The 22104-nt window shown below is 42.8% G+C and overlaps 1 protein-coding gene across 1 annotated transcript; it reads left to right on the top strand.

Moving 5' to 3' along the window:
• The first annotated feature begins 1555 nt into the window (after positions 1-1555).
• On the top strand, positions 1556-3310 carry LOC127309687 (zealexin A1 synthase). Its single transcript, XM_051340441.2, has 2 exons — positions 1556-2539; positions 2637-3310. The coding sequence occupies exons 1-2, from the start codon at positions 1622-1624 to the stop codon at positions 3261-3263; spliced, it is 1545 nt and encodes a 514-aa protein (XP_051196401.1). The 5' UTR covers positions 1556-1621; the 3' UTR covers positions 3264-3310.
• Positions 3311-22104: the final 18794 nt, after the last annotated feature.

Consider the following 22104-nt stretch of genomic DNA (forward strand, 5'->3'; position numbering starts at 1 on the left):
ATGATTATACATTAGAACGCTATTTTTTTAAAAAAAACATAACTTCCGTAGCAAGAATACACCAGAGATGCATAAACTACTTTTCTGCAATATGGATCCCGTGCATCCGCGTTACTTCTAAAAGATTAGGTGAATTATGGACTCAAGGTAGCACTGGGCCTGGATATTCTAGGTCTATGTTCTATATGATTATTATTTTTACATCAAGATACCGGTGTCGACGGTTAAATGTAGAATACTTCAACACTAAAATATAACATGTTTCTCCACATGTATTGTTACCATGGTTAAAGGCCACCAAAGTGCCAGATATTGACAAACAATAAAAGGCTATGTTTAGAATAAATTAATAGATTTCATGCTACACAATAATACAATGCCCAACTTTCGAAAAAAAGATGATGCCCTCGCATTCCCACATTGCTAGTTAAGCATAACGATTAGATCAGCCCCACACTCGCAAGAGGCACTTGAAACACCCAATAGGTGATAAAGCTTGTTATTCGCCATATCATGGAATTTCAACTGGGCATATAGAGATAAACTAAACCCCACAAAGAAAACAACTAAGTTGTATTCAAACCTTTAGATATACCATATAGTATTCAGGCCTTTTGATAGGCCTCGTAATCTTCTGACAACACATGAAGGCTGTCTTCACTTGATCTATGCACCTCGACCTATAAATGAACACAACACAGCATAAAGCATACATATGAACTAAAAAGGAAAACCCGTGAAGTTGCAAACTGGATCAATCAGCAGGAAACAAAAGACGGAAGATTCCATTAGTATAATTGTTTGAAGGACAAACAAATGCAATACTATGAGCTGTCGTAGCAAGAAAAAGAGTGAAGCCATAGAAGTCCTTGTACATGTTTTTGGCCTGATGGAATCAGGTTTCATGTTATCCATTATTGTTCTTGTAATAACTTGGCACGAAGATAACAACGTACGAAATCGTGTATCTGTATAACAATATAATTTGTATTTTCATAGATGGCCCCTTTTGCTTCCACTAATCACAGTGAATATAAGGACTGAACCTTTTGTTACACAGCCCTCATTACTTATTTTCAGTATTTGACCACCTAATCTAATGGTCTGCGCACAAAGCAAAAATAATCTTTTCAGAGACACGTTTTTTTAGCACAAAAGAGTCCAACTTAACAAATCTATGTACAAATGAGACCAACATGATGTTACTATATGTGGACGGGCGAAGCACGTGATATAGATAAGATATATTGATCGGGAAGCCTTATTTTTATTATTATTAGATAAGATATATGTATAGATAAGTATAAAATATCCGTGTATCCTCAGGGTAGATATCGATATCATATAGTATCCACATAAACCATTAATTGTTTTCTATAAAAAAACCATTAATTGTAGCCCCTCAGAATAAAAAAATGCGTTCATTTATTTGCATAATTCCAATAGATATTATCTTCATATATATCCCCAGGATATATATACTGATCTTGGCCAGATTCAGTCAGTCTCGCTTACCTACACACAAGGTGCTCGGTCCATATAAGCTGGCCTGGGCCAAGTGCTTGGTATTGCATCCATCAGGTCGCTCCATAACTTTCAAGCTCTCAACGCGCACCACACCATGGCCACGGTGGAGCTAGTCTCCTGCTGGTTCTGGGTCGGCCTGGCTCTCATGCTGCCTTGGATCATCCTCAAGCTGTGGAAGCGTGGTGACACTGGCGTACAGAACCTCCCGCCCAGCCCGTGGCGGCTGCCGGTCATCGGCAACCTCCATCAGGTGATGGCCAGCGGCCCGCTCCTGCACCACGCCATGGCCGACCTCGCGCGCCGTCTCGACACGCCTCTCCTGTACCTGCAGCTCGGAGAGGTCCCCGTCGTCGTCGCCTCGTCCCCTGAGGCCGCACGGGAGATCACCAAGACCCACGACCTCAGCTTCGCGAACCGGCCGTGGAGCCCCAGCGTGCGGGTACTGGTGGCTGACGGCGACGCGCAGGGGATCGTGTTTGCACGCTACGGTGCCCTATGGCGGCAGGTCCGCAAAATATGCGTCCTTGAGCTTCTCAGCGCCCGGCGCGTGCGCTTGTGCCGCCACGTCCGGGAGGAGGAGGCCCGCCGCCTCGTCGCTGCCATCGCCGCAGCGGCGGCGCAGGGCAAAGCCACTGTCGACGTCGGCGAGCGGATAAGCGCGGCCATGACGGACTTGGTGGTTCGGCTCGTGATCGGCGACCGCTTCGATCGGCCAGAGGAGTTCTTGCAGGTCTTCCAGGAGGGGAAAAAGCTTGCCACCGGTAAAGTCAGCCTCGGCGACCTATTCCCGTCCTCCTGGATCGCGAGGCTTTTAAGTGGCAACATGCGCCGGGCGGAGGCGAACCACCGCAAGATGTTCGAGCTGATGGACCGTGCCATCAAGCAGCACCAGGAGCGCAGAGGCAACGTGGAGGAGGAGGAGGACATGGTGGACGTGCTCCTCAGGTTGCAGAGCCAAGATGATGACCTCGACGAGCCGCTTACCATGGGAACCATCAAATCCTTCTTGCGTGTAAGCTTGATGATCATAGTATATACTACTAGTACCTGCAATTTCATATTGACTGCCCCATCATTCTGATGCACTGATCGTTCGCCCGATCCTTCAGGACCTTTTCAATGGCGGGAGCGAGACAGCGGTGATAGAATGGGTCATGGCCCAGCTCATGAGAAACCCGAGAGTGATGCAGAAAGCACAAGCCGAGCTGCGCGAGAGCCTCCAGGGGAGGCAAAAGGTCACAGAAGATGACCTGAACAACCTCAGGTACCTCAAGCTTGTCATCAAGGAGACGCTGAGGCTGAACAACGCGGTGCCGCTGCTCATGCCAAGGGAATGCAGGGAGACGTGCAAGATCATGGGGTACGACGTGCCCAAGGGCACCACCGTCTTTGTCAATGCGTGGGCGATCGGCAGGGACCCGAAGTACTGGGTCGACGCCGAGGAGTTCATCCCGGAGCGGTTCGAGAGCAGCGCAGTTGATTTTAATGGCACCGACTTTGAGTTCATACCCTTTGGAGCTGGACGGAGAATGTGTCCAGGGATGGCGCTTGGTCTGGCGAGCCACGAGCTTATGCTCGCCTCTCTACTCTACCACTTTGACTGGGAGCTCCCAGCTGGGGTCTCGCCGAGCGAGATGGACATGACAGAGGAGATGGGAGTGACCATGACAAGCCGAATGAAAAATGGTCTTCACCTGCGCCCAATTGTTCGTGTGCCCCTACAAACGGCCACATAGGCTACCTATACTAGATGATACTCTGCTCGTTGCTGTGAGAATCTGTATTGCACATCATAAATTTTTTTTGATAATGAGCGTTTTATCTATACCTAATAATAAAGGGAGAAGCGTTTCCGTGGTTTGGTCCGTCTGGTTTCAGTCGTCCGTCTCGTACGTCCGTCCGTCGTTTCCTTATTTCCTATCGTAGTTGATCACCGTACCGTATTAGGTCTGGTCTCCCGGCCCTATTTAAAAGGAGTCCCAAAGAAAATTCTATAGAATCGCTCGAAAATACCCGCTCGGTCATCAGGGTATCCGTCGAATTTGGCTGGCGAATCTCCAGTCGATCGACTTTTCGATGGGATCCGATTGAGGCCTTTGACGGTTGCGCCGCCGATCGACTTTGCTGATGGTGTCCGATCGAGGCCTGACACAGTTGTGCCGTCGAGGGCTTGGTGATCGCTCTTCACCTGGCCTTTCTGGTGGGGGCGTGGACCAAGGATCGGTGACGTTGTGAGGAAGTTCTGGACTCTGGAGAGGGCAAGACAGCTTGGTTCGATCTGAAAATAAACCAGGGCCTTACCGTCGACTTTTGCGTCCTTCAAGGTAAAGGAAGCGACTGTGTTGGCAACCATGAGGAGACGGGAGTAGGGGAGCGGCGGCGGCCATCAGGAGTAAACATGGACATGCAGCGGCGGCGGCGCAGCCTAGATGGTGGCTTCCTTGGTGGTGTGGGTGAGGATGTCGAGTTGCAGGATGCTGAGTCCACTAGGCGATCATGGACTCGCCAGTGCCGATCCAGTGGCCAGGCGGCTTTGCCATGGTGACGGTGGAGACACGACCAGCGAAGCACCTTGTGCTCCAGAAGCATGCTGCATAGGCCCCGGCTTCCTGGTCGCCGACGTGGTCGTGGCTGTGCGGTGCATCGATCTCTTGCTGCTCGTCGCCTAATGGTCTGAGCTGTGTGATTACCGATCTCAAGTTTCAAGCAGAGGAATTACGTTGCCGGGAGCGAGCCTGCGTTGGCTACTAGCGAGTCATGGTCACGTGGAGCTGTCAGCTGAGTACGTACTACTCAGTCACAAAATAATTATATCTGCAGCATAATCTTGTACAATACATACTGGCAGCCGCGAGTCTGGAATTTCTCAAAACCCGATATGGTAAAAAGTCCATCTGTTGGAGTTCCAGTTAATTAGCCAATCAGTCTATTATTCAGAAAGGCAAGTCTCTGAATTCAGTAATTCGAAGAACTAGATGAAACAAGCACTTTGCTTAAAAGATCAAGATTCTGAAGTGGATGCACTTCATGACAACGTCAGATCTTTGAGGATGAGGTAACTAGGATCAAGGAAGATATTGACGAGACAAGTGAACGTCTTCATGCTGCAGAGAAAGAAACTGACTGAGCGCCGAGGTAAATGGCTAGGATTAAAGCTACATGCAGTAGAAAAAAGAGAAAGTAGAGAAACTGAACAACTGCCAGATTATAAGTTGGGAAATTACGGCCTGACTGAGATAAGAACGGGCTAGCCAAGAAATTTGAAGTTAGCAATGATGAAGTTGACAAGGCCAAAAAGGCAATATGGAAGGTCAGAACAAAGTTTTGCCAGCTACATCAGAATATGTGTAGAAGAGGTTATCAAAATTCAAATGGATAAATACTTGGTCCTAAAGTTCATCGGCGGGACCAAGACTGCAGGCGCAGAAGCACGTAGACGAGCACAAGTATGATCCAGCATTGGAGAAGATCGTACTAGACTTGCTAAAGGATTGTGCTACATATTCTATTTTTCAGAGATGCAAGGCTTCACACATCATATATATAATACGACAGTGAAGGAAGAGTTGGAAGGTTTGGAGGATGATGACATGCAATTTGCTTGGTGGGCTGTTGCGAGGGCGACTATCTGATGACCAACTACACGTCGAATAAAGATCAAGAGATCAGTGATAGCAGAGTCCGTATTACTCCGAACCAAAAACGCAGAGTTCGGTGTTCCAAACTGTTCCGTTTAGATGGTTTTAATTAGTGACGGCGCAGATTAGAAACCGAACTCGCGAACTGAAAACCGAAAATCAAATGTCCCGGGAAAATGTGCTGTGATGATCTTGCGAAATTGAACTCATTCTTGCTCCGATCGAGCTACATTCGTCAATAATTTACATGTAACTAGCCAAAATAGGGGGCAGATGGAGCTACATTCGTTAATTTGATACCTAAACTATTAGATTAGGCCCCGGATTATCACTAGGGCAGTTCTTGCGGCGGCGGAGGGTTTTTCCGCGCCGGCGACTCCTACGCGACGATGAGCGCCTACCTACGCGTCTTCCGCGGCCCATTGCGGACGGAGGGGTGGTGGCGGCAGCGGCGGTAGAATACCGGACAGGAGGGGGAGCGGTGGCGGAGGAAGTGGTAGCGGCGGAGGGGAGTAGGGTTTGGAAACCGAACTCCCCTCCGCGGCCCCTTTTAATACGGGGCGGCCGCCGAGTTTCTCGGGGCCCCGAACTTGTTTACGGGCCAGGCCGTGAGTTCGGGCTCCGTTCTGGCCCACTTTAGGCCTGAACCCGTAAAGTCGCCGGACTTTTTCGGTTTCGGCCCGTTTTACAGGCTCTGTTAGAGTTGCTCTTAGTGGTCGTCTTCTTTATTTCTCCCGTTGCAACGCACGGGCATATTTCCTAGTTAGTTATAAAAATAAATTATATTCGACCTATGCATAGCTAAGATGCACACAGCCGTTTAAAGAGTCAATATTCTGGAGTACTAAAAAAGGCGAATTGCATATCAGACATGAGGAAATGTAAAACGCCTAAGGTGAAGGCCGAGGCCCAATCCGTAGATTATGCTGCCACCCATGTAGGGAAAAAAGTATCCCTCGCCGTGTTCTCCAACCGTGTACACACCTCCGTAAACAGGTCGCGGTTCTCCACCTTCCGCAGCGAAGACCACGAACGGATAGTAGCGGTACATCTGTAGATAACCTGCAAGAGAGAACAATTCTTATCATTAAAATTTTTGTCATTTCTACACAGCCATAGCGACCATAAAATGGCAAGTGCCCCACCCTAATAAACGTTCTGAATCTGTGATCGATCCCGTGAAGCCAATTACCGAAGATGTTGGCCACACTAGTCGGGGGATATAGATCAGAAGCTACTTGGATGCATGACCATATATATCTGGCAAAGCGACATTGGAAGAACAAGTGTTTAGTCGTCTCATCATGTTGACAAAAAATACATTCCGTGCTCCCATGCCAATTGCGTTTCACAAGATTATCTTTGGTTAGGATTACTCCTCGACGGAAACACCAGCAAAAAATCTTAATTTTGAGCGGTATCTTCATCTTCCAAATCTTCTTGTTTTTATCAACTGGTATTACCGGTTGGATAATGACATTGTACAATGAACTTACAGAGAATTTTCCATTGGATTGTAAGTTCCAACGAAATTCATCTTGCCCTTCAGATAACTGGATGGATTCCAAACGCAACAGTAAGACGTTCCATGCAAGAAGTCTCGGACTGATTAAATCTCATCTAAACGTCACAGTCGGAGGTGAGGTTGCCATTACGAATGCAATGGTATCACTTTTGCGACGACAATGTTGTATAACACTGGATATTGTTTAGAGAGAGGCCTACTCTCTAGCCATGTATCCTCCCAGAACCGTATCTGTGATCCATCCTTAATAATGAAAGTACCATATCTGAAGAAAAATTTCTTAGTTGCCATTAGGCCAGCCCAAAAATGTGAATCTCCCGGTTTCCAAAGGATCTGGGATAGCGCTTTGTCGCCGATGTACTTTCTTCTAAGCATGGTCTGCCATACGCCATCTTCAATAAGTAGCTTAAAAAGCCACTTACCTAATAAGATTGAGTTCTTGACTTCAAGATTATGAACTCCTAGCCCACCCATATCTTTAGATCGGCATACGACAGACCACTTGACCAGTCGATATTTCTTTTTTTCTCTATCCCCTTGCCAAAAAAATCTCGATCTATAATAATCGAGCTTGTGTAATACACCTTTTGGCAACATGAAGAGGGATATCATATACAACACCATATTGGTGAGTACTGAATTAATGAGAACCAATCTTCCTCCAAGGGATAGCAATTTACCTTTTCAACTACTTAGTCTCTTCTGAAGTCTTTCCTCGACTAGTTTCCACTCAGCCATCGTTAATCTCCAATAATGAATTGGGATACCCAGATAGTTGATAAGAATTGGCCTTGCCCACAACCAATCAGTTCCGAATATTCGGTGACTGAGTCGTGAGCATCGTCAAAAGGAACAATTCACTTTTATGGAAGTTGATTTTGAGACCCGATAAATGCTCAAAAGCAGCCAAAATCAGCTTTAGGTTTCGAGCTTTATCGAGATCGTGTTCCATAAATAAAAGTGTATCATCGGCGTATTGAAGGATTGATAAACCCCCATCTACAAGATGTGGAATCACTTCTTCAATTTGACCATCAGATTTGGCTCGTTCGATCAATATAGCGAGCATATCCGCCACAATGTTGAATAAAAGTGGGGATAGAGGGTCGCCCTGGCGTAAACCTTTTCGTGTCTGGAAGAAGCGTCACGTATCATCATTGACACGAATCGCAACACTTCCTCCATACACAAAATTATCGATCAACGCTCTCCAGTCTGGTGAAAAACCTTTCATCCTGAGTGTTTGATGGAGAAAAGACCAGTTGACTTTATCATAAGCTTTCTCAAAATCTAGTTTTAAGATTACCCCATTCATCTTTTTGGTATGCAGTTCATGAACCGCCTCATGTAGAACCACAACCCCATCGAGGATATTGCGTCCTTGCATGAAAGTGGTTTGCGACGGTCTTACCACATGATCAGCAGATGGGTCTATATTGTTGGATCCTTTCTGCCTCTTTAACTTTGGGTAACAAGATAACCTCACCAAATTTAGACAGAATAATTCTAGCTGTCCAGCGTGTAAAACACTGATCATTTGTAGAAGATCATCTTTGATAGTATCCCAAAACGTCTAATAAAATTCAGTAGGGAAACCATTTGGACCCGGAGCTTTGCTATGTTCCGTTTGCAAAATAGCCTTATTAACTTCCTCCTCCGACTAAGGAGCCGTTAAAACAACATTCTCCTCCTGAGACACTTGGGGTATATCTGCTATTTGGGTCTCATCCAGAGAGAAGGAGCTCTCATCTGGCGGACCAAATAGACCCTTATAGTAATTAGTAATATAGGATTTGAGTTGCTCATGGCCTTCAATCAGCCCCTCATCTTGTAATAGAGATTGTATATGTTTCTTCCTGTGACGGCCATTGGCAATCCCATGAAAATACCTCGTATTTGAATCTCCTTCGAGAATGAATTGGGCTTTCGAACGTTGGTACCATTTCAACTCTTCTTCCCGAAGGAGACCCGCTAATTGAGTATTAGATTGATTTTTGAGATCCAATTCGATGCTCGTTAGCGGTCTCACTTCCGCAAGAGCTTCTATCTCATCTATGATAGATGATAGATGAAGCTTCTCCTTTTTAAGAATACCAGTTGTATGACTCGCCCATCCAGAAAGGTGTTTGCGAACAACTCGCATCTTTTTATTCCACTGGTCTTTTCCACATATTTTTAACCATCTCTTGAAAACCTTCCCGCTGTAACCATCCAAGTTCAAACTTAAATGGTTTCTTAGTCCACCTTATAACCGGATTGTTGGCATACACTGGTCCTCAACCCTCGGAGGAGATTTCAGTTTCGGCCAACGTCTTGAGGCATTTGGAATATGACCGTATTACGGTAATTCCGAAGGCTTCGGCGGGGCTGAACTATCTTCTCTAGAGGAGGAGGAAGATGATGTCATCTCAGATGGTCGTCTTCTTTCTAATCTAGTAGGTGGTATTTCGGAGGTGGACTTGGAGCAGTCGGGGTTAGAGTCATTATGTGACCTAAAAGCCTCTTGACGGTCTTCTAAGTCTTCTGCGGAAAAGAAGAAGAGGCATAAGTCAGGTTTAGTCACAAAATCTAAATTAGTTTCTAAATGAATGGCATGTTTAGGAATAGCAGAGGTCTTCGTGACTTGGCTAAGCATTCTCATATTGCCGATTGTTGTAAGGACTATAATTTAGATTTTATTGCTATTTCTGAGACGGGTAATCGTGATTACTCTCAAAGTTTTTTAAACCGGTTATCCGGTGGGATAGACTTTGAATGGTTTTATCGCCCACCTAGAGGTAGGTCTGGTGGCTTGCTCATTGGTGTACAGACATATTCGATGGAAGTTTTGGCTAATTCTGATGGTGAGTATCATATCAAACTCACTATTTAAAATAGAGCTGATAATTTCATTTGGAGTCTGGTCTCCGTTTATGGTGCGGCCCAGAATAACTTTAAGGCTGACTTTTTACGTGAGCTTGTGAATCTTGCACAGGACGATCTATATGTGGGATAACGTTGCATAGAAAACAAAAATTTTCCTACGGCGAACACGCAATCCAAGCCAAGATGCAATCTAGAAGACGGTAGCAACGAGGGGGTATCGAGTCTCACCCTTGAAGAGATTCCAAAGCCTACAAGATGAGGCTCTTGTTGCTGCGGTAGACGATCACTTGCCGCTTTCAAAAGCGCGTAGAAGATCTTGATCACGATCGGTTCCGGCGCCACGAACGGGCAGCACCTCCGTACTCGGTCACACGTTCGGTTGTTGATGAAGACGACGTCCACCTCCCCGTTCCAGCGGGCAGCGGAAGTAGTAGCTCCTCTTGAATCCGACAGCACGACGGCGTGGTGTCGGTGGCGGTGAAGAAGTCTGGCGGAGCTTCGCTACGCTACGCGGGAGATATGGAGGAGAAGGGGCGGCTAGGGTTTGGGAGGGGGTGGCCGGCCACTCAAGGGGGGCGGCCAGCTTGTGGTCTTGGGGTGGCCGGCCCCCTCCCTTGGCCCCTCATTATATAGGTGGATCCCCAAGTGTTGGTGTCCAAGTCTTCGAATAAGACCCGAACCAAAAACCTTCCATAAGAGGGGAAACTTAGCCCAACTAGGACTCCAACCAAAAGGTGGGATTTCCACCTCCCATGTGGGGGGTGGCCGGCCCCCTATGGAGGAGTCCACTTGGGACTCCTCCCCATCTAGGGCTGGCCGGCCATGGAGGTGGAGTCCCATGTGGACTCCACCTTCCTTGGTGGTTTCTTCCGGACTTTTCTAGAACCTTCTAGAACCTTCCATAGAACCTTCCGCGACATTTTATTTCACATAAAATGACATCCTATATATGAATCTTATTCTCCGGACCATTCCGGAACTCCTCGTGATGTCCGGGATCTCATCCGGGACTCCGAACAAATATTCGAACTCCATTCCATATTCAAGTACTACCATTTCAACATCCAACTTTAAGTGTGTCACCCTACGGTTCGAGAACTATGCGGACATGGTTGAGTACTCACTCCGACCAATAACCAATAGCGGGATCTGGAGATCCATAATGGCTCCCACATATTCAACGATGACTTTAGTGATCGAATGAACCATTCACATATATTACCAATTCCCTTTGTCTCGCGATATTTTACTTGTCCGAGGTTTGATCTTCGGTATCACTCTATACCTTGTTCAACCTCGTCTCCTGACAAGTACTCTTTACTCGTACCGTGGTATGTGGTCTCTTATGAACTCATTCATATGCTTGCAAGACATTAGACGACATTCCACCGGGAGGGCCCAGAGTATATCTATCCGTCATCGGGATGGACAAATCCCACTGTTGATCCATATGCCTCAACTCATACTTTCCGGATACTTAATCCCACCTTTATAGCCACCCATTTACGCAGTGGTGTTTGGTGTAATCAAAGTACCTTTCCGATATAGGTGATTTATATGATCTCATGGTCATAAGGACTAGGTAACTATGTATCGAAAGCTTATAGCAAATAACTTAATGACGAGATCTTATGCTACGCTTAATTGGGTGTGTCCATTACATCATTCATATAATGATATAACCTTGTTATTAATAACATCCAATGTTCATGATTATGATGCTAATCATCCATTAATCAACAAGCTAGTTTAAGAGGCATACTAGGGACTTCTTGTTGTCTACATATCACACATGTACTAATGTTTCGGTTAATACAATTATAGCATGATATATAAACATTTATCATAAACATAAAGATATAAATAATAACCACTTTATTATTGCCTCTAGGGCATATCTCCTTCAGTCTCCCACTTGCACTAGAGTCAATAATCTAGTATACATTTGTAAAGATATAACACCTTGGCCTTCTGGTGCTTTATCATGTATTGCTCACGGGAAAGGTTTTTAGTCATCGGATCTGACACGCTCAGAAACGTATGTATTTTGTAATTCATTTGCGTCTCAACGCATCACTCATTTCCAAATGAGTTGGCATTATATATGTTTGATCTTCTGGTGGAACCTTAATTCCGCTGTCTGAAATATGTCACTTATATTGTCACACACAATATAGCTTCAAAGTTCTGACTCTGTCGGAAATACACCAAGTTCTCAAAGAACCTCTTAACTTAACATCCTTTGTCATTGTCAAAACAATGACATACTCTGCCTTCTTTTGTAGATTCCGTCACAATATTTAGAACTCTTCTAAATCTAGCATAGACAACTTCTAGCTCATTGTGCTACTTTTAAAACAACACTTAGTCTAATTTGAGATTGAAATTATATTTTATATGTGACAAAACCAATATCGGTGTAACACCTTACAGCGATTTGTTTATCATTTCTTCATACAAAAATATATATATATCCTTAGTTCTTCTAAAGTACTCAAGGATATTCTTACTGTCGTCCAATGATCATCATATGAATCATTCTGGTATATGCTCATAACACTTTATAGCACATGATATCTGATTGTGTACATATTATTCGTGATCTATAATCACTCATGTGTTTTTACTCATTGAGTGTCAGATACATTCAAGTCTTGTTAAACCTTCACATGACAAGAACATTTTCTTAATATTTCTATATTGAACTACTTCAATATCTATCATATGTACTTTGACTTAAACTTATTTATGTGTTTCAATCTATCTTCATAGATCTTGACACTAAATTTGTTTCAGTCCATATCCTTTCATTGAAGTTAATTCTCAATGAAACCTTTTAATCAAGTATATAATTACATCATTTATAACCAACTATATGTCACCTACATAAAGTATTATAAATGTGTCTTAGCGCTCCCACTTAATTTCTTGCAAATGCAAGCCTCTTCATCGTCTCTGATGAAATCAAAAAATCTTTGACTATTTCATCTGGTGAAGATTCCAACTCCGTGATACTTACTTCATCCAATTTGAAGTCGTATACCTATCTAGTATTCCACGGACAAGCAAAACTCTTGGTTGTATCTTGTATACACCTTTAATACACACTTCTGATAAGTAATGTATTTTGCCATCCTACTAACATATCTCATAAAGGAAATATGTAGTGTTTACTAGAATAATCCATATAGACTTTAAGCATTGCTACGGAAGATCTAATCTTATCGTAGTCAACTCTTTAAACTTTGTCGTAAACAATTTTCCGACAAGTCGAGCTTCTTTTAAGGATATTTCATCCAAGTCTATAGATCCATTTACTTCCAAAAAGTATTCATCTATTATGGATTTCATGGCGTATGGCCATTTTAACGGAGTCAGGGCCCATCATAACTTCTTTGTTTGTAGTTGGTTTATCATTGTTCAAAATCAATCCTTTGTCCACAAATCATTTATTTGATCACAAAGTAAACCATACCTACAAGGTTCAATATGTACTTCGATCTCCATGCACTTTGTAGTCATGGGAGCCATGATCGTTGTGGCCGCTTCCAAAACCAATTCCGATGCTGCGCTACTCTGATCATTATGCTCAGGTTCATAAACCTTATCAAATTATATTGTCCTCCCACTCAAATAATTCACTAGAAACAATTTCTCGGAAATAAGAAACATTGACAAACACTTTTGTCTTTGTCTCGTGGGAAGAATTCCCAATCAAATCTCTGGGATAACCAACAAAGACATTCATCCGATTTTGGTTGTATACTCTTAGACCAAAATTTAAAGAAAGGACTATTAGGGTTTATACCCATGCCATAACTCGTATGGTATCATTTCAACGGATCATGATGATGCTCTATTCAGTGTAAAAGCGGTAGTCACTAAAGCATAATCCACAAAAATATAATGGCGTCATAAATTTTTTATCTCATCATTAATCCAACAAGGTTTGGATACATATCTTGGATACTATATCATCATTATGATACTCCAAGAAATGTGAATTGTAGAACAATTTCATAACTCTCTTAGATGTTCGCTAAAACTCGTAATTCAAATATTTCCACCATGATCCAATCATAGATATTTGACTTTTCTATTACGATGATTTCCACTTCATGCTGAAATTTATTTGAATCCATTCAAATGTTTCAAACTTCTTCCTTATTGAATATATCCACATATATATACTCAATTCATTGTTGAAAGTTTTCATGAAGTAGAAGAATCCCCCGCACACAACTATGCCTAGTGAACCACATACATCATCATGTATTTTTCCACTAAGTTTGTTGCCCGTTCAACTCTTGGCCTATGAACGGTATTTTAATCATTCTCTTTAGAAAAGATTTGCAAGCGTCAAATGATTCAAAAATCAAATGACTCCAAAAATCCATTTGCATGGAGTTCCTTCATGCGTTCCTTTCTAACATGACCTAAATGGCGGTTCCACAAATAAGTGGAATTCAAATCATTTGCCTTATGGCATTTTAGCGTCAGTTTTATGTATGTGTGTTTCACCATTAAGATTTATAATAACTTATCCATCGTATATGGAGTAATGTCATAATTTGAACAACTCATTGTTTTCATTTGACCAGAGCAAAATAACAATTATTAAGTTCTTTATTATAAATTCTAAGGGCTAGATAGAATGCTAACGACGAACATAATAACACTTTATTTTGGTCCAGTCGTGCATTCCTATCATATTCCTTGTCAGTCACTTAGGCCATTGTATTCTTGTATTGCGTTGTTTTGTATGACACTTCATACCAACCAATATAGTACTAATACCCAAGAATTTCATATTGTGACCTACTAGGAATACAACCATAACATGTATATCATTTATATACACCTGAGCTAGACTTTCTAGTCTTTTCTTTCTTTCTGCCAAAATATCTTTTGCAGTTTCTCTTTTAGCTTTCCTCATTATTCAGAAAAAAACACTTCAACATTAATAACTTCTAGGTTTGTTGGTCAAATACCAATCACCTTGAGGTTCTTACTTTGAAGTCGATCATCATATGACAAGTGTTCTAGTTTTCACTATTAGTAACTTTGTAATATGATGAACAATTTCACTCATAATTTTATCCATCAATTCATGAAAACTTTCTGAGACCATGTCTGTACATGCTAGGCTCGTAAAGTTTTAACCTTGGTATTTGCATGTGCAAATCTAGCTTGCACCCGTTGTATGCACACGTAGAATCTATCACACCCGATCATCACGCGATGCTTCGAAACGACGAGTCTTAGCAATGGTGCATATTAAGGATGGTCACTTCATGGATATGCGAATATTATTAGTGCCCCAATAGTTGGAGGATTGTGACGCCTGGCGTCTTCAACCTTCATACATTCCCATAAAACTTATGAGTTCATGTAGTCTCACCAAATTATATTCTATCATCTTGCAATAAGGTCTTAGATATCACATATATCTCATACCTTGATTATTTCTGAAAACTAAATTTTCAGCTCCTTACTTTTCAAACAGATTTGAACTTCAAGTTTCACGGAGACAAGATAACTTTAGGTACTAATTGAAACCATAGCTCTTTGAATCAACAATGTGAGGTTTACTAAAAGTTTGCAATAGGACTTAATTAATTCTTGATTCTTTAACAATACGGTACCAAACCGTAAAGTTTCTTGTCAGATTTTAACAGTATTTCTATCTCAATGACAAGACTAGCGCATAGTAGTAAACGGATGCCAATACTACAAAATTAATACAAAATACTACTCAGACTATGTTTATGATAATTAGTTCATGTTTTAATCTAATTACTAATGAACTCCCACTTAATACAACATCCCTCATAGTTGTTAAGTGGTACACGATCCAAATCCACTACACCAAAACCGATCATCACGTGAGATGATGTAGCTTCAATGGTGAACATCAACATGTTGATCATATCATCCATATGACTCGTGTTCAACCTTTCGGTTTCCGTTGTCCCGAGGCCATGTCTGTACATGCTAGGCTCGTCAAGCAAACCCAAGTATTCCGCGTGTGCAACATGGCTTACACCCGTTGTATGTGAACGTTGAGTCTATCACATCCGATCATCACGAGATGCTTCGAAACGACGAACTGTGCAACGGTGCATACGAGGGGAGAACACTTTATTATCTTGATATTAATGTGAGGGATCATCTTATAATGCTACCGTCGCGATCTAAGCAAAAAAAAGATGCATAAAGGATTAACATCACATGCAGTTCATATGTGATATGATATGGCCCTTTTGTCTTTGCGCCTTTGATCTTCATCTCCAAAGCACGGACATGATCTCCATCATCAACGAGCATGATCTCTATCATCGTCGGCGTAGCGTCAAGGTTCATGGCGCCGTCTTCATGGTTGTTCACCTCATGTAGCAACTATTACAACTACTTTGAAATACTACTCAACATGAAATTTAAAGACAACCATAAGGCTCCTGCCGGTTGCCACAATACAATAATGATCATCTCATACATATTCATCATCACATTATGGCCATATCACATCACCAAACCCTGCAAAAACAAGTTAGACGTCTCTAATTTGGTTTGCATATTTTACGTGGTTTAGGGTTTTCGAGAGAGATCTAATCTACCTACGAACATGAACCACAACGGTGATACTAATGTTGTCAATAGAAGAGTAAATTGAATCTTCACTATAGTAGGAGAGACAGACACCCGCAAAGCCTCTTATGCAATACAAGTTGCATGTCGAACGAGGAACAAGTCTCATGAACGCGGTCATGTAAAGTTAGTCCGAGCCGCTGAAGGAGATATGCCCTAGAGGCAATAATAAAGTGGTTATTATTTATATCTTTATGTTTATGATAAATGTTTATATATCATGCTAGAATTGTATTAACCGAAACATTAGTACATGTGTGATATGTAGACAAACAAGAAGTCCCTAGTATGCCTCTTAAACTAGCTTGTTGATTAATGGATGATTAGTTTCATAATCATGAACATTGGATGTTATTAATAACAAGGTTATGTCATTGTGTGAATGATATAATGGACACACCCAAATTAAGCGTAGCATAAGATCTCGTCATTAAGTTATTTGCTATAAGCTTTTGATACATAGTTACCTAGTCCTTATGACCATGAGATCATGTAAATCACTTATACCGGAAAGGTACTTTGATTACACCAAACACCACTGCGTAAATGGGTGGCTATAAAGGTGGGATTAAGTATCCGGAAAGTATGAGTTGAGGCATATGGATCAACAGTGGGATTTGTCCATCCCGATGACGGATAGATATACTCTGGGCCCTCTCGGTGGAATGTCGTCTAATGTCTTGCAAGCATATGAATGAGTTCATAAGAGACCACATACCACGGTACGAGTAAAGAGTACTTGTCAGGAGACGAGGTTGAACAAGGTATAGAGTGATACCGAAGATCAAAACCTCGGACAAGTAAAATATCGCGAGACAAAGGGAATTGGTAATGTATGTGAATGGTTCATTCGATCACTAAAAGTCATCGTTGAATATGTGGGAGCCATTATGGATCTCCAGATCCCGCTATTGGTTATTGGTCGGAGTGAGTACTCAACCATGTCCGCATAGTTCTCGAACCGTAGGGTGACACACTTAAAGTTGGATGTTGAAATGGTAGCACTTGAATTATGGAATGGAGTTCGAATATTTGTTCGGAGTACCGGATGAGATCCCGGACATCACGAGGAGTTCCGGAATGGTCCGGAGAATAAGATTCATATATAGGATGTCATTTTATGTGAAATAAAATGTCGCGGAAGGTTCTATGGAAGGTTCTAGAAGGTTCTAGAAAAGTCCGGAAGAAACCACCAAGGAAGGTGGAGTCCACATGGGACTCCACCACCATGGCCGGCCAGCCCTAGATGGGGTGGAGTCCCAAGTGGACTCCACCATAGGGGGCCGGCCACCCCCACATGGGAGGTGGGAATCCCACCTTTGGGTGGGAGTCCTAGTTGGGCTAGGTTTCCCCCTCCTATGGAAGGTTTTGGCTTCGGGTCTTATTCGAAGACTTGGACACCAACACTTGGGATCCACCTATATAATGAGGGGCCAAGGGAGGGGGCCGGCCACCCCAAGACCATAAGCTGGCCGCCCCCCTTGAGTGGCCGGCCACCCCCTCCCAAACCCTAGCTTTGCTCCTCCACTCCATATTGCCCGCATAGCTTAGCGAAGCTCCGCCGGACTTCTACACCGCCACCGACACCACGCCATCGTGCTGTCGGATTCAAGAGGAGCTACTACTTCCGCTGCCCGCTGGAACGGGGAGGTGGACGTCGTCTTCATCAACAACCGAACGTGTGACCGAGTACGGAGGTGCTGCCCGTTCGTGGCGCCGGAACCGATCGTGATCAAGATCTTCTACGCGCTTTTGCAAGCGGCAAGTGATCGTCTACCGCAGCAACAAGAGCCTCCTCTTGTAGGCTTTGGAATCTCTTCAAGGGTGAGACTCGATACCCCCTCGTTGCTACCGTCTTCTAGATTGCATCTTGGCTTGGATTGCGTGTTCGCGGTAGGAAATTTTTTGTTTTCTATGCAACGTTATCCTACAGTGGTATCAGAGCCGTGTCTATGCATAGATGGTTGCACGAGTAGAACACAATGGTTTGTGGGCGTTGATGCTCTTGTTATCTTTAGTTTGAGTACTTTGCATCTTTATGGCATAGTGGGATGAAGCGGCTCGGACTAACTTTACATGACCGCGTTCATGAGACTTGTTCCTCGTTCGACATGCAACTTGTATTGCATAAGAGGCTTTGCGGGTGTCTGTCTCTCCTACTATAGTAAAGATTCAATTTACTCTTCTATTGAAAACATTAGTATCAACGTTGTGGTTCATGTTCGTAGGTAGATTAGATCTCTCTCGAAAACCCTAAACCACGTAAAATATGCAAACCAAATTAGAGACGTCTAACTTGTTTTTGCAGGGTTTGGTGATGTGATATGGCCATAATGTGATGATGAATATGTATGAGATGATCATTATTGTATTGTGGCAACCGGCAGGAGCCTTATGGTTGTCTTTAAATTTCATGTTGAGTAGTATTTCAAAGTAGTTGTAATAGTTGCTACATGAGGTGAACAACCATGAAGACGGCGCCATGAACCTTGACGCTACGCCGACGATGATAGAGATCATGCTCGTTGATGATGGAGATCATGTCCGTGCTTTGGAGATGAAGATCAAAGGCGCAAAGACAAAAGGGCCATATCATATCACATATGAACTGCATGTGATGTTAATCCTTTTTATGCATCTTATTTTGCTTAGATCGCGACGGTAGCATTATAAGATGATCCCTCACTAAAATATCAAGATAATAAAGTGTTCATCCTTAGTAGCACCGTTGCCAAGACTTGTCGTTTCGAAGCATCTCGTGATGATCGGGTGTGATAGAATCAACAAGTGCATACAACGGGTGCAAGACAGTTTTGCACATGCGGATACTAAGGTGGCCTTGACGAGCCTAGCATGTACAGACATGGTCTCGGAACACGTGATACCGAAAGGTAGAGCATGAATCATATGGTTGATATGATGAACACTTTGAGTGTTCGCTATTGAAATCACACCTTGTCTCGTGATGATCGGACATAGGTGCGGTGGATTTGGTTCATGTGATCACTAAGACAATGCGAGGGATATTGTTTTGAGTGGGAGTTCACCTAGGTTTTTAATTATGTTGAATTAAAATTTGAACTCAATTTGTCATAAACTTAGTCTAAACTATTGCAAATATATGTTGTAGAGATGGCGTCCCCAATCAATTTTAATCAGTTCCTAGAAAAAGAGAAACTTAAGAGCAACGGTAGCAACTTCACCGACTGGTTCCGTCATGTGAGGATTTTCCTCTCTGGCGGAAATCTGCAATTTGTGCTTGATGCACCGCTAGGTGACCCTCCTGCAGAAGATGAATCCGATGAAGTAAAAGCTGTTTACGCAACTCGGAAAACTCGGTACTCTCAAGTTCAGTGTGCCATCCTGTGCAGTCTGGAATCCGATCTTCAAAAACGTTTTGAGCACCATGATCCTCATGAGTTGATGAATGAGCTGAAAGCTATATTCGAGACTCATGCGGCAGTGGAATGCTATGAAGCATCGAAACATTTCTTCAGCTGTATGATGGAAGAAGGCAGCTCCGTTAGTGAGCACATGCTCGCCATGACCGGGCATGCGAAGAAACTCAGTGACTTGGGAATAGTGATTCCTAACAGATCGGGATTAATCGTGTCCTTCAATCACTGCCACCAAGTTACAAGAACTTTGTGATGAACTACAATATGCAGAACATGAACAAGGAGTTACCTGAACTCTTTGGCATGCTAAAAGCTGCTGAGATTGAGATCAAGAAAGAGCACCAAGTGTTGATGGTCAACAAGACCACCGCTTTCAAGAAACAGGCAAGTCTAAGGGAAAATTCAAGAAGGGTGGCAAGAAAGCTGCCACGCCTCCTATGAAACCTAAGAACGGCCCTAAGCCCGATGCCGAGTGCTATTATCGCAAGGAGAAGGGACACCGGAAGCGTAATTGCTCCAAGTATCCGGCTGATCCGAAGAGCGGCCTTGTCAAGAAGAAGAAAGAAGGTATATCTGATATACACGTTATAGATGTTTATCTCACCGGTTCTCGTTCTAGTACACTGGTATTTGATACCGGTTCGGTTGCTCATATACGTAACTTCGAAACAGAACTAAAGAATAAACGAAGACTACTGAAAGATGAAGTGACGATGCGCGTTGGAAATGGATCCAAAGTCGATGTGATCGCTGTCGGCACACTTCCTCTACATCTACCTTCGGGATTAGTTTTAAGCCTAAATAATTGTTATTTTGTACCCGCGTTGAGCATGAACATTATATCTGGATCTTGTTTAATGCAAGACGGTTATTCATTCAAGTCTGAGAATAATGGTTGTTCTATTTTTATGAATAATATCTTTTATGGTCGAGCACCACAAAAGAATGGCTTATTTCGTTAGATCTCGATAGTAGTGATACGCATATACATAACATTGATGCTAAGCGAATTAAACTTAATGATAATTCTACTTATATGTGGCACTGTCGTCTTGGTCATATTGGAGTGAAACGCATGAAGAAACTCCATACAGATGGATTACTTGAATCACTTGACTTTGAGTCACTTGATAGATGCGAAGCATGTCTAATGGGAAAAATGACAAAGACTCCATTTTCTGGTATGATGGAGCGAGCCATCGACTTATTGGAAATCATACATACCGATGTGTGTGGACCAATGAGCGTAGCATCGCGCGGTGGTTATCGTTATGTTCTAACCTTCACAGATGATCTGAGTAGATATGGGTATATCTATTTCATGAAACATAAATCCGAAACTTTCGAGAAGTTTAAGGAATTTCAAAGTGAAGTAGAAAATCAACGTAACAAGAAGATCAAATTTCTACGATCTGATCGTGGAGGTGAATATCTGAGTTATGAGTTTGGCATGCATTTAAAGAAATGCGGAATACTTTCACAATTGACACCGCGGGAACACCTCAACGAAACGGTGTGTCCGAATGTCGTAATCGAACTCTCTTAGATATGGTTCGTAGTATGATGTCTCTTACTGATTTGCCGTTATCATTTTGGAGTTATGCATTAGAGACAGCCGCATTCACTTTAAATAGAGCACCATCAAAATCCGTAGAAACGACACCGTATGAATTATGGTTTAATAAGAAACCTAAGCTGTCGTTCGTGAAAGTTTGGGGTTACGAAGCCTATGTAAAGAAGTTACAACCGGACAAGCTAGAACCCAAAGCGGAGAAATGCGTCTTCATAGGATACCCTAAGGAAACTATAGGGTACACTTTCTATCACAAATCCGAAGGCAAAATCTTTGTTGCTAAGAACGGAACCTTTCTTGAGAAAGAATTTCTCACTAAAGAAGTGACTGGAAGAAAAGTAGAACTCGATGAGATTGATGAATCTATACTCGTTGATCAGAGTAGCGCGATGCGGAAGTTGTACTGTACCGCCTACACCGGCAACAGAGGAAGCTAATCATAATGATCATGAAACTTCGAACGAGGAAACTATCGAACCTTCGCAGATCGACAAGGGAACGTACCACTCCCGATTGGTATGATCCTTGTCTAAATGTCATGATTGTGGATAACAATGATGAGGACCCCGCGACGTATGAAGAAGCGATGATGAGCCCAGATTCCAACAAATGGCAAGAAGCCATGAAATCCGAAATGGGATCCATGTATGATAACAAAGTATGGACTTTGGTAGACTTACCTGATAGCCGAAAGGCTGTCGAGAATAAATGGATCTTCAAGAGAAAAACAGATGCTGATGGTAATATTACTGTCTATAAAGCTCGACTTGTCGCAAAGGGTTTCCGACAAATTCAAGGAGTTGACTACGATGAGACTTTCTCACCTGTAGCGAAGCTAAAATCTGTGAGGATTTTGTTAGCAATAGCTGCATTTTTCGATTATGAGATTTGGCAGATGGATGTCAAAACGGCATTCCTTAATGGAGACAT

The sequence above is a fragment of the Lolium perenne genome, chromosome 6 (assembly GCF_019359855.2).
Source record: "Lolium perenne isolate Kyuss_39 chromosome 6, Kyuss_2.0, whole genome shotgun sequence".
Classification (NCBI taxonomy): Eukaryota; Viridiplantae; Streptophyta; class Magnoliopsida; order Poales; family Poaceae; genus Lolium; species Lolium perenne.

What these genes read in the sequence shown, in the direction of transcription:
- LOC127309687 (XM_051340441.2), top strand. Translation starts at nt 1,622, where the DNA reads ATGGCCACGGTGGAGCTAGTCTCCTGCTGGTTCTGGGTCGGCCTGGCT. An exon ending in CCATCAAATCCTTCTTGCGT is followed by an intron (nt 2,540 to 2,636) that starts GTAAGCTTGATG and finishes CCGATCCTTCAG; the next exon opens with GACCTTTTCAATGGCGGGAG.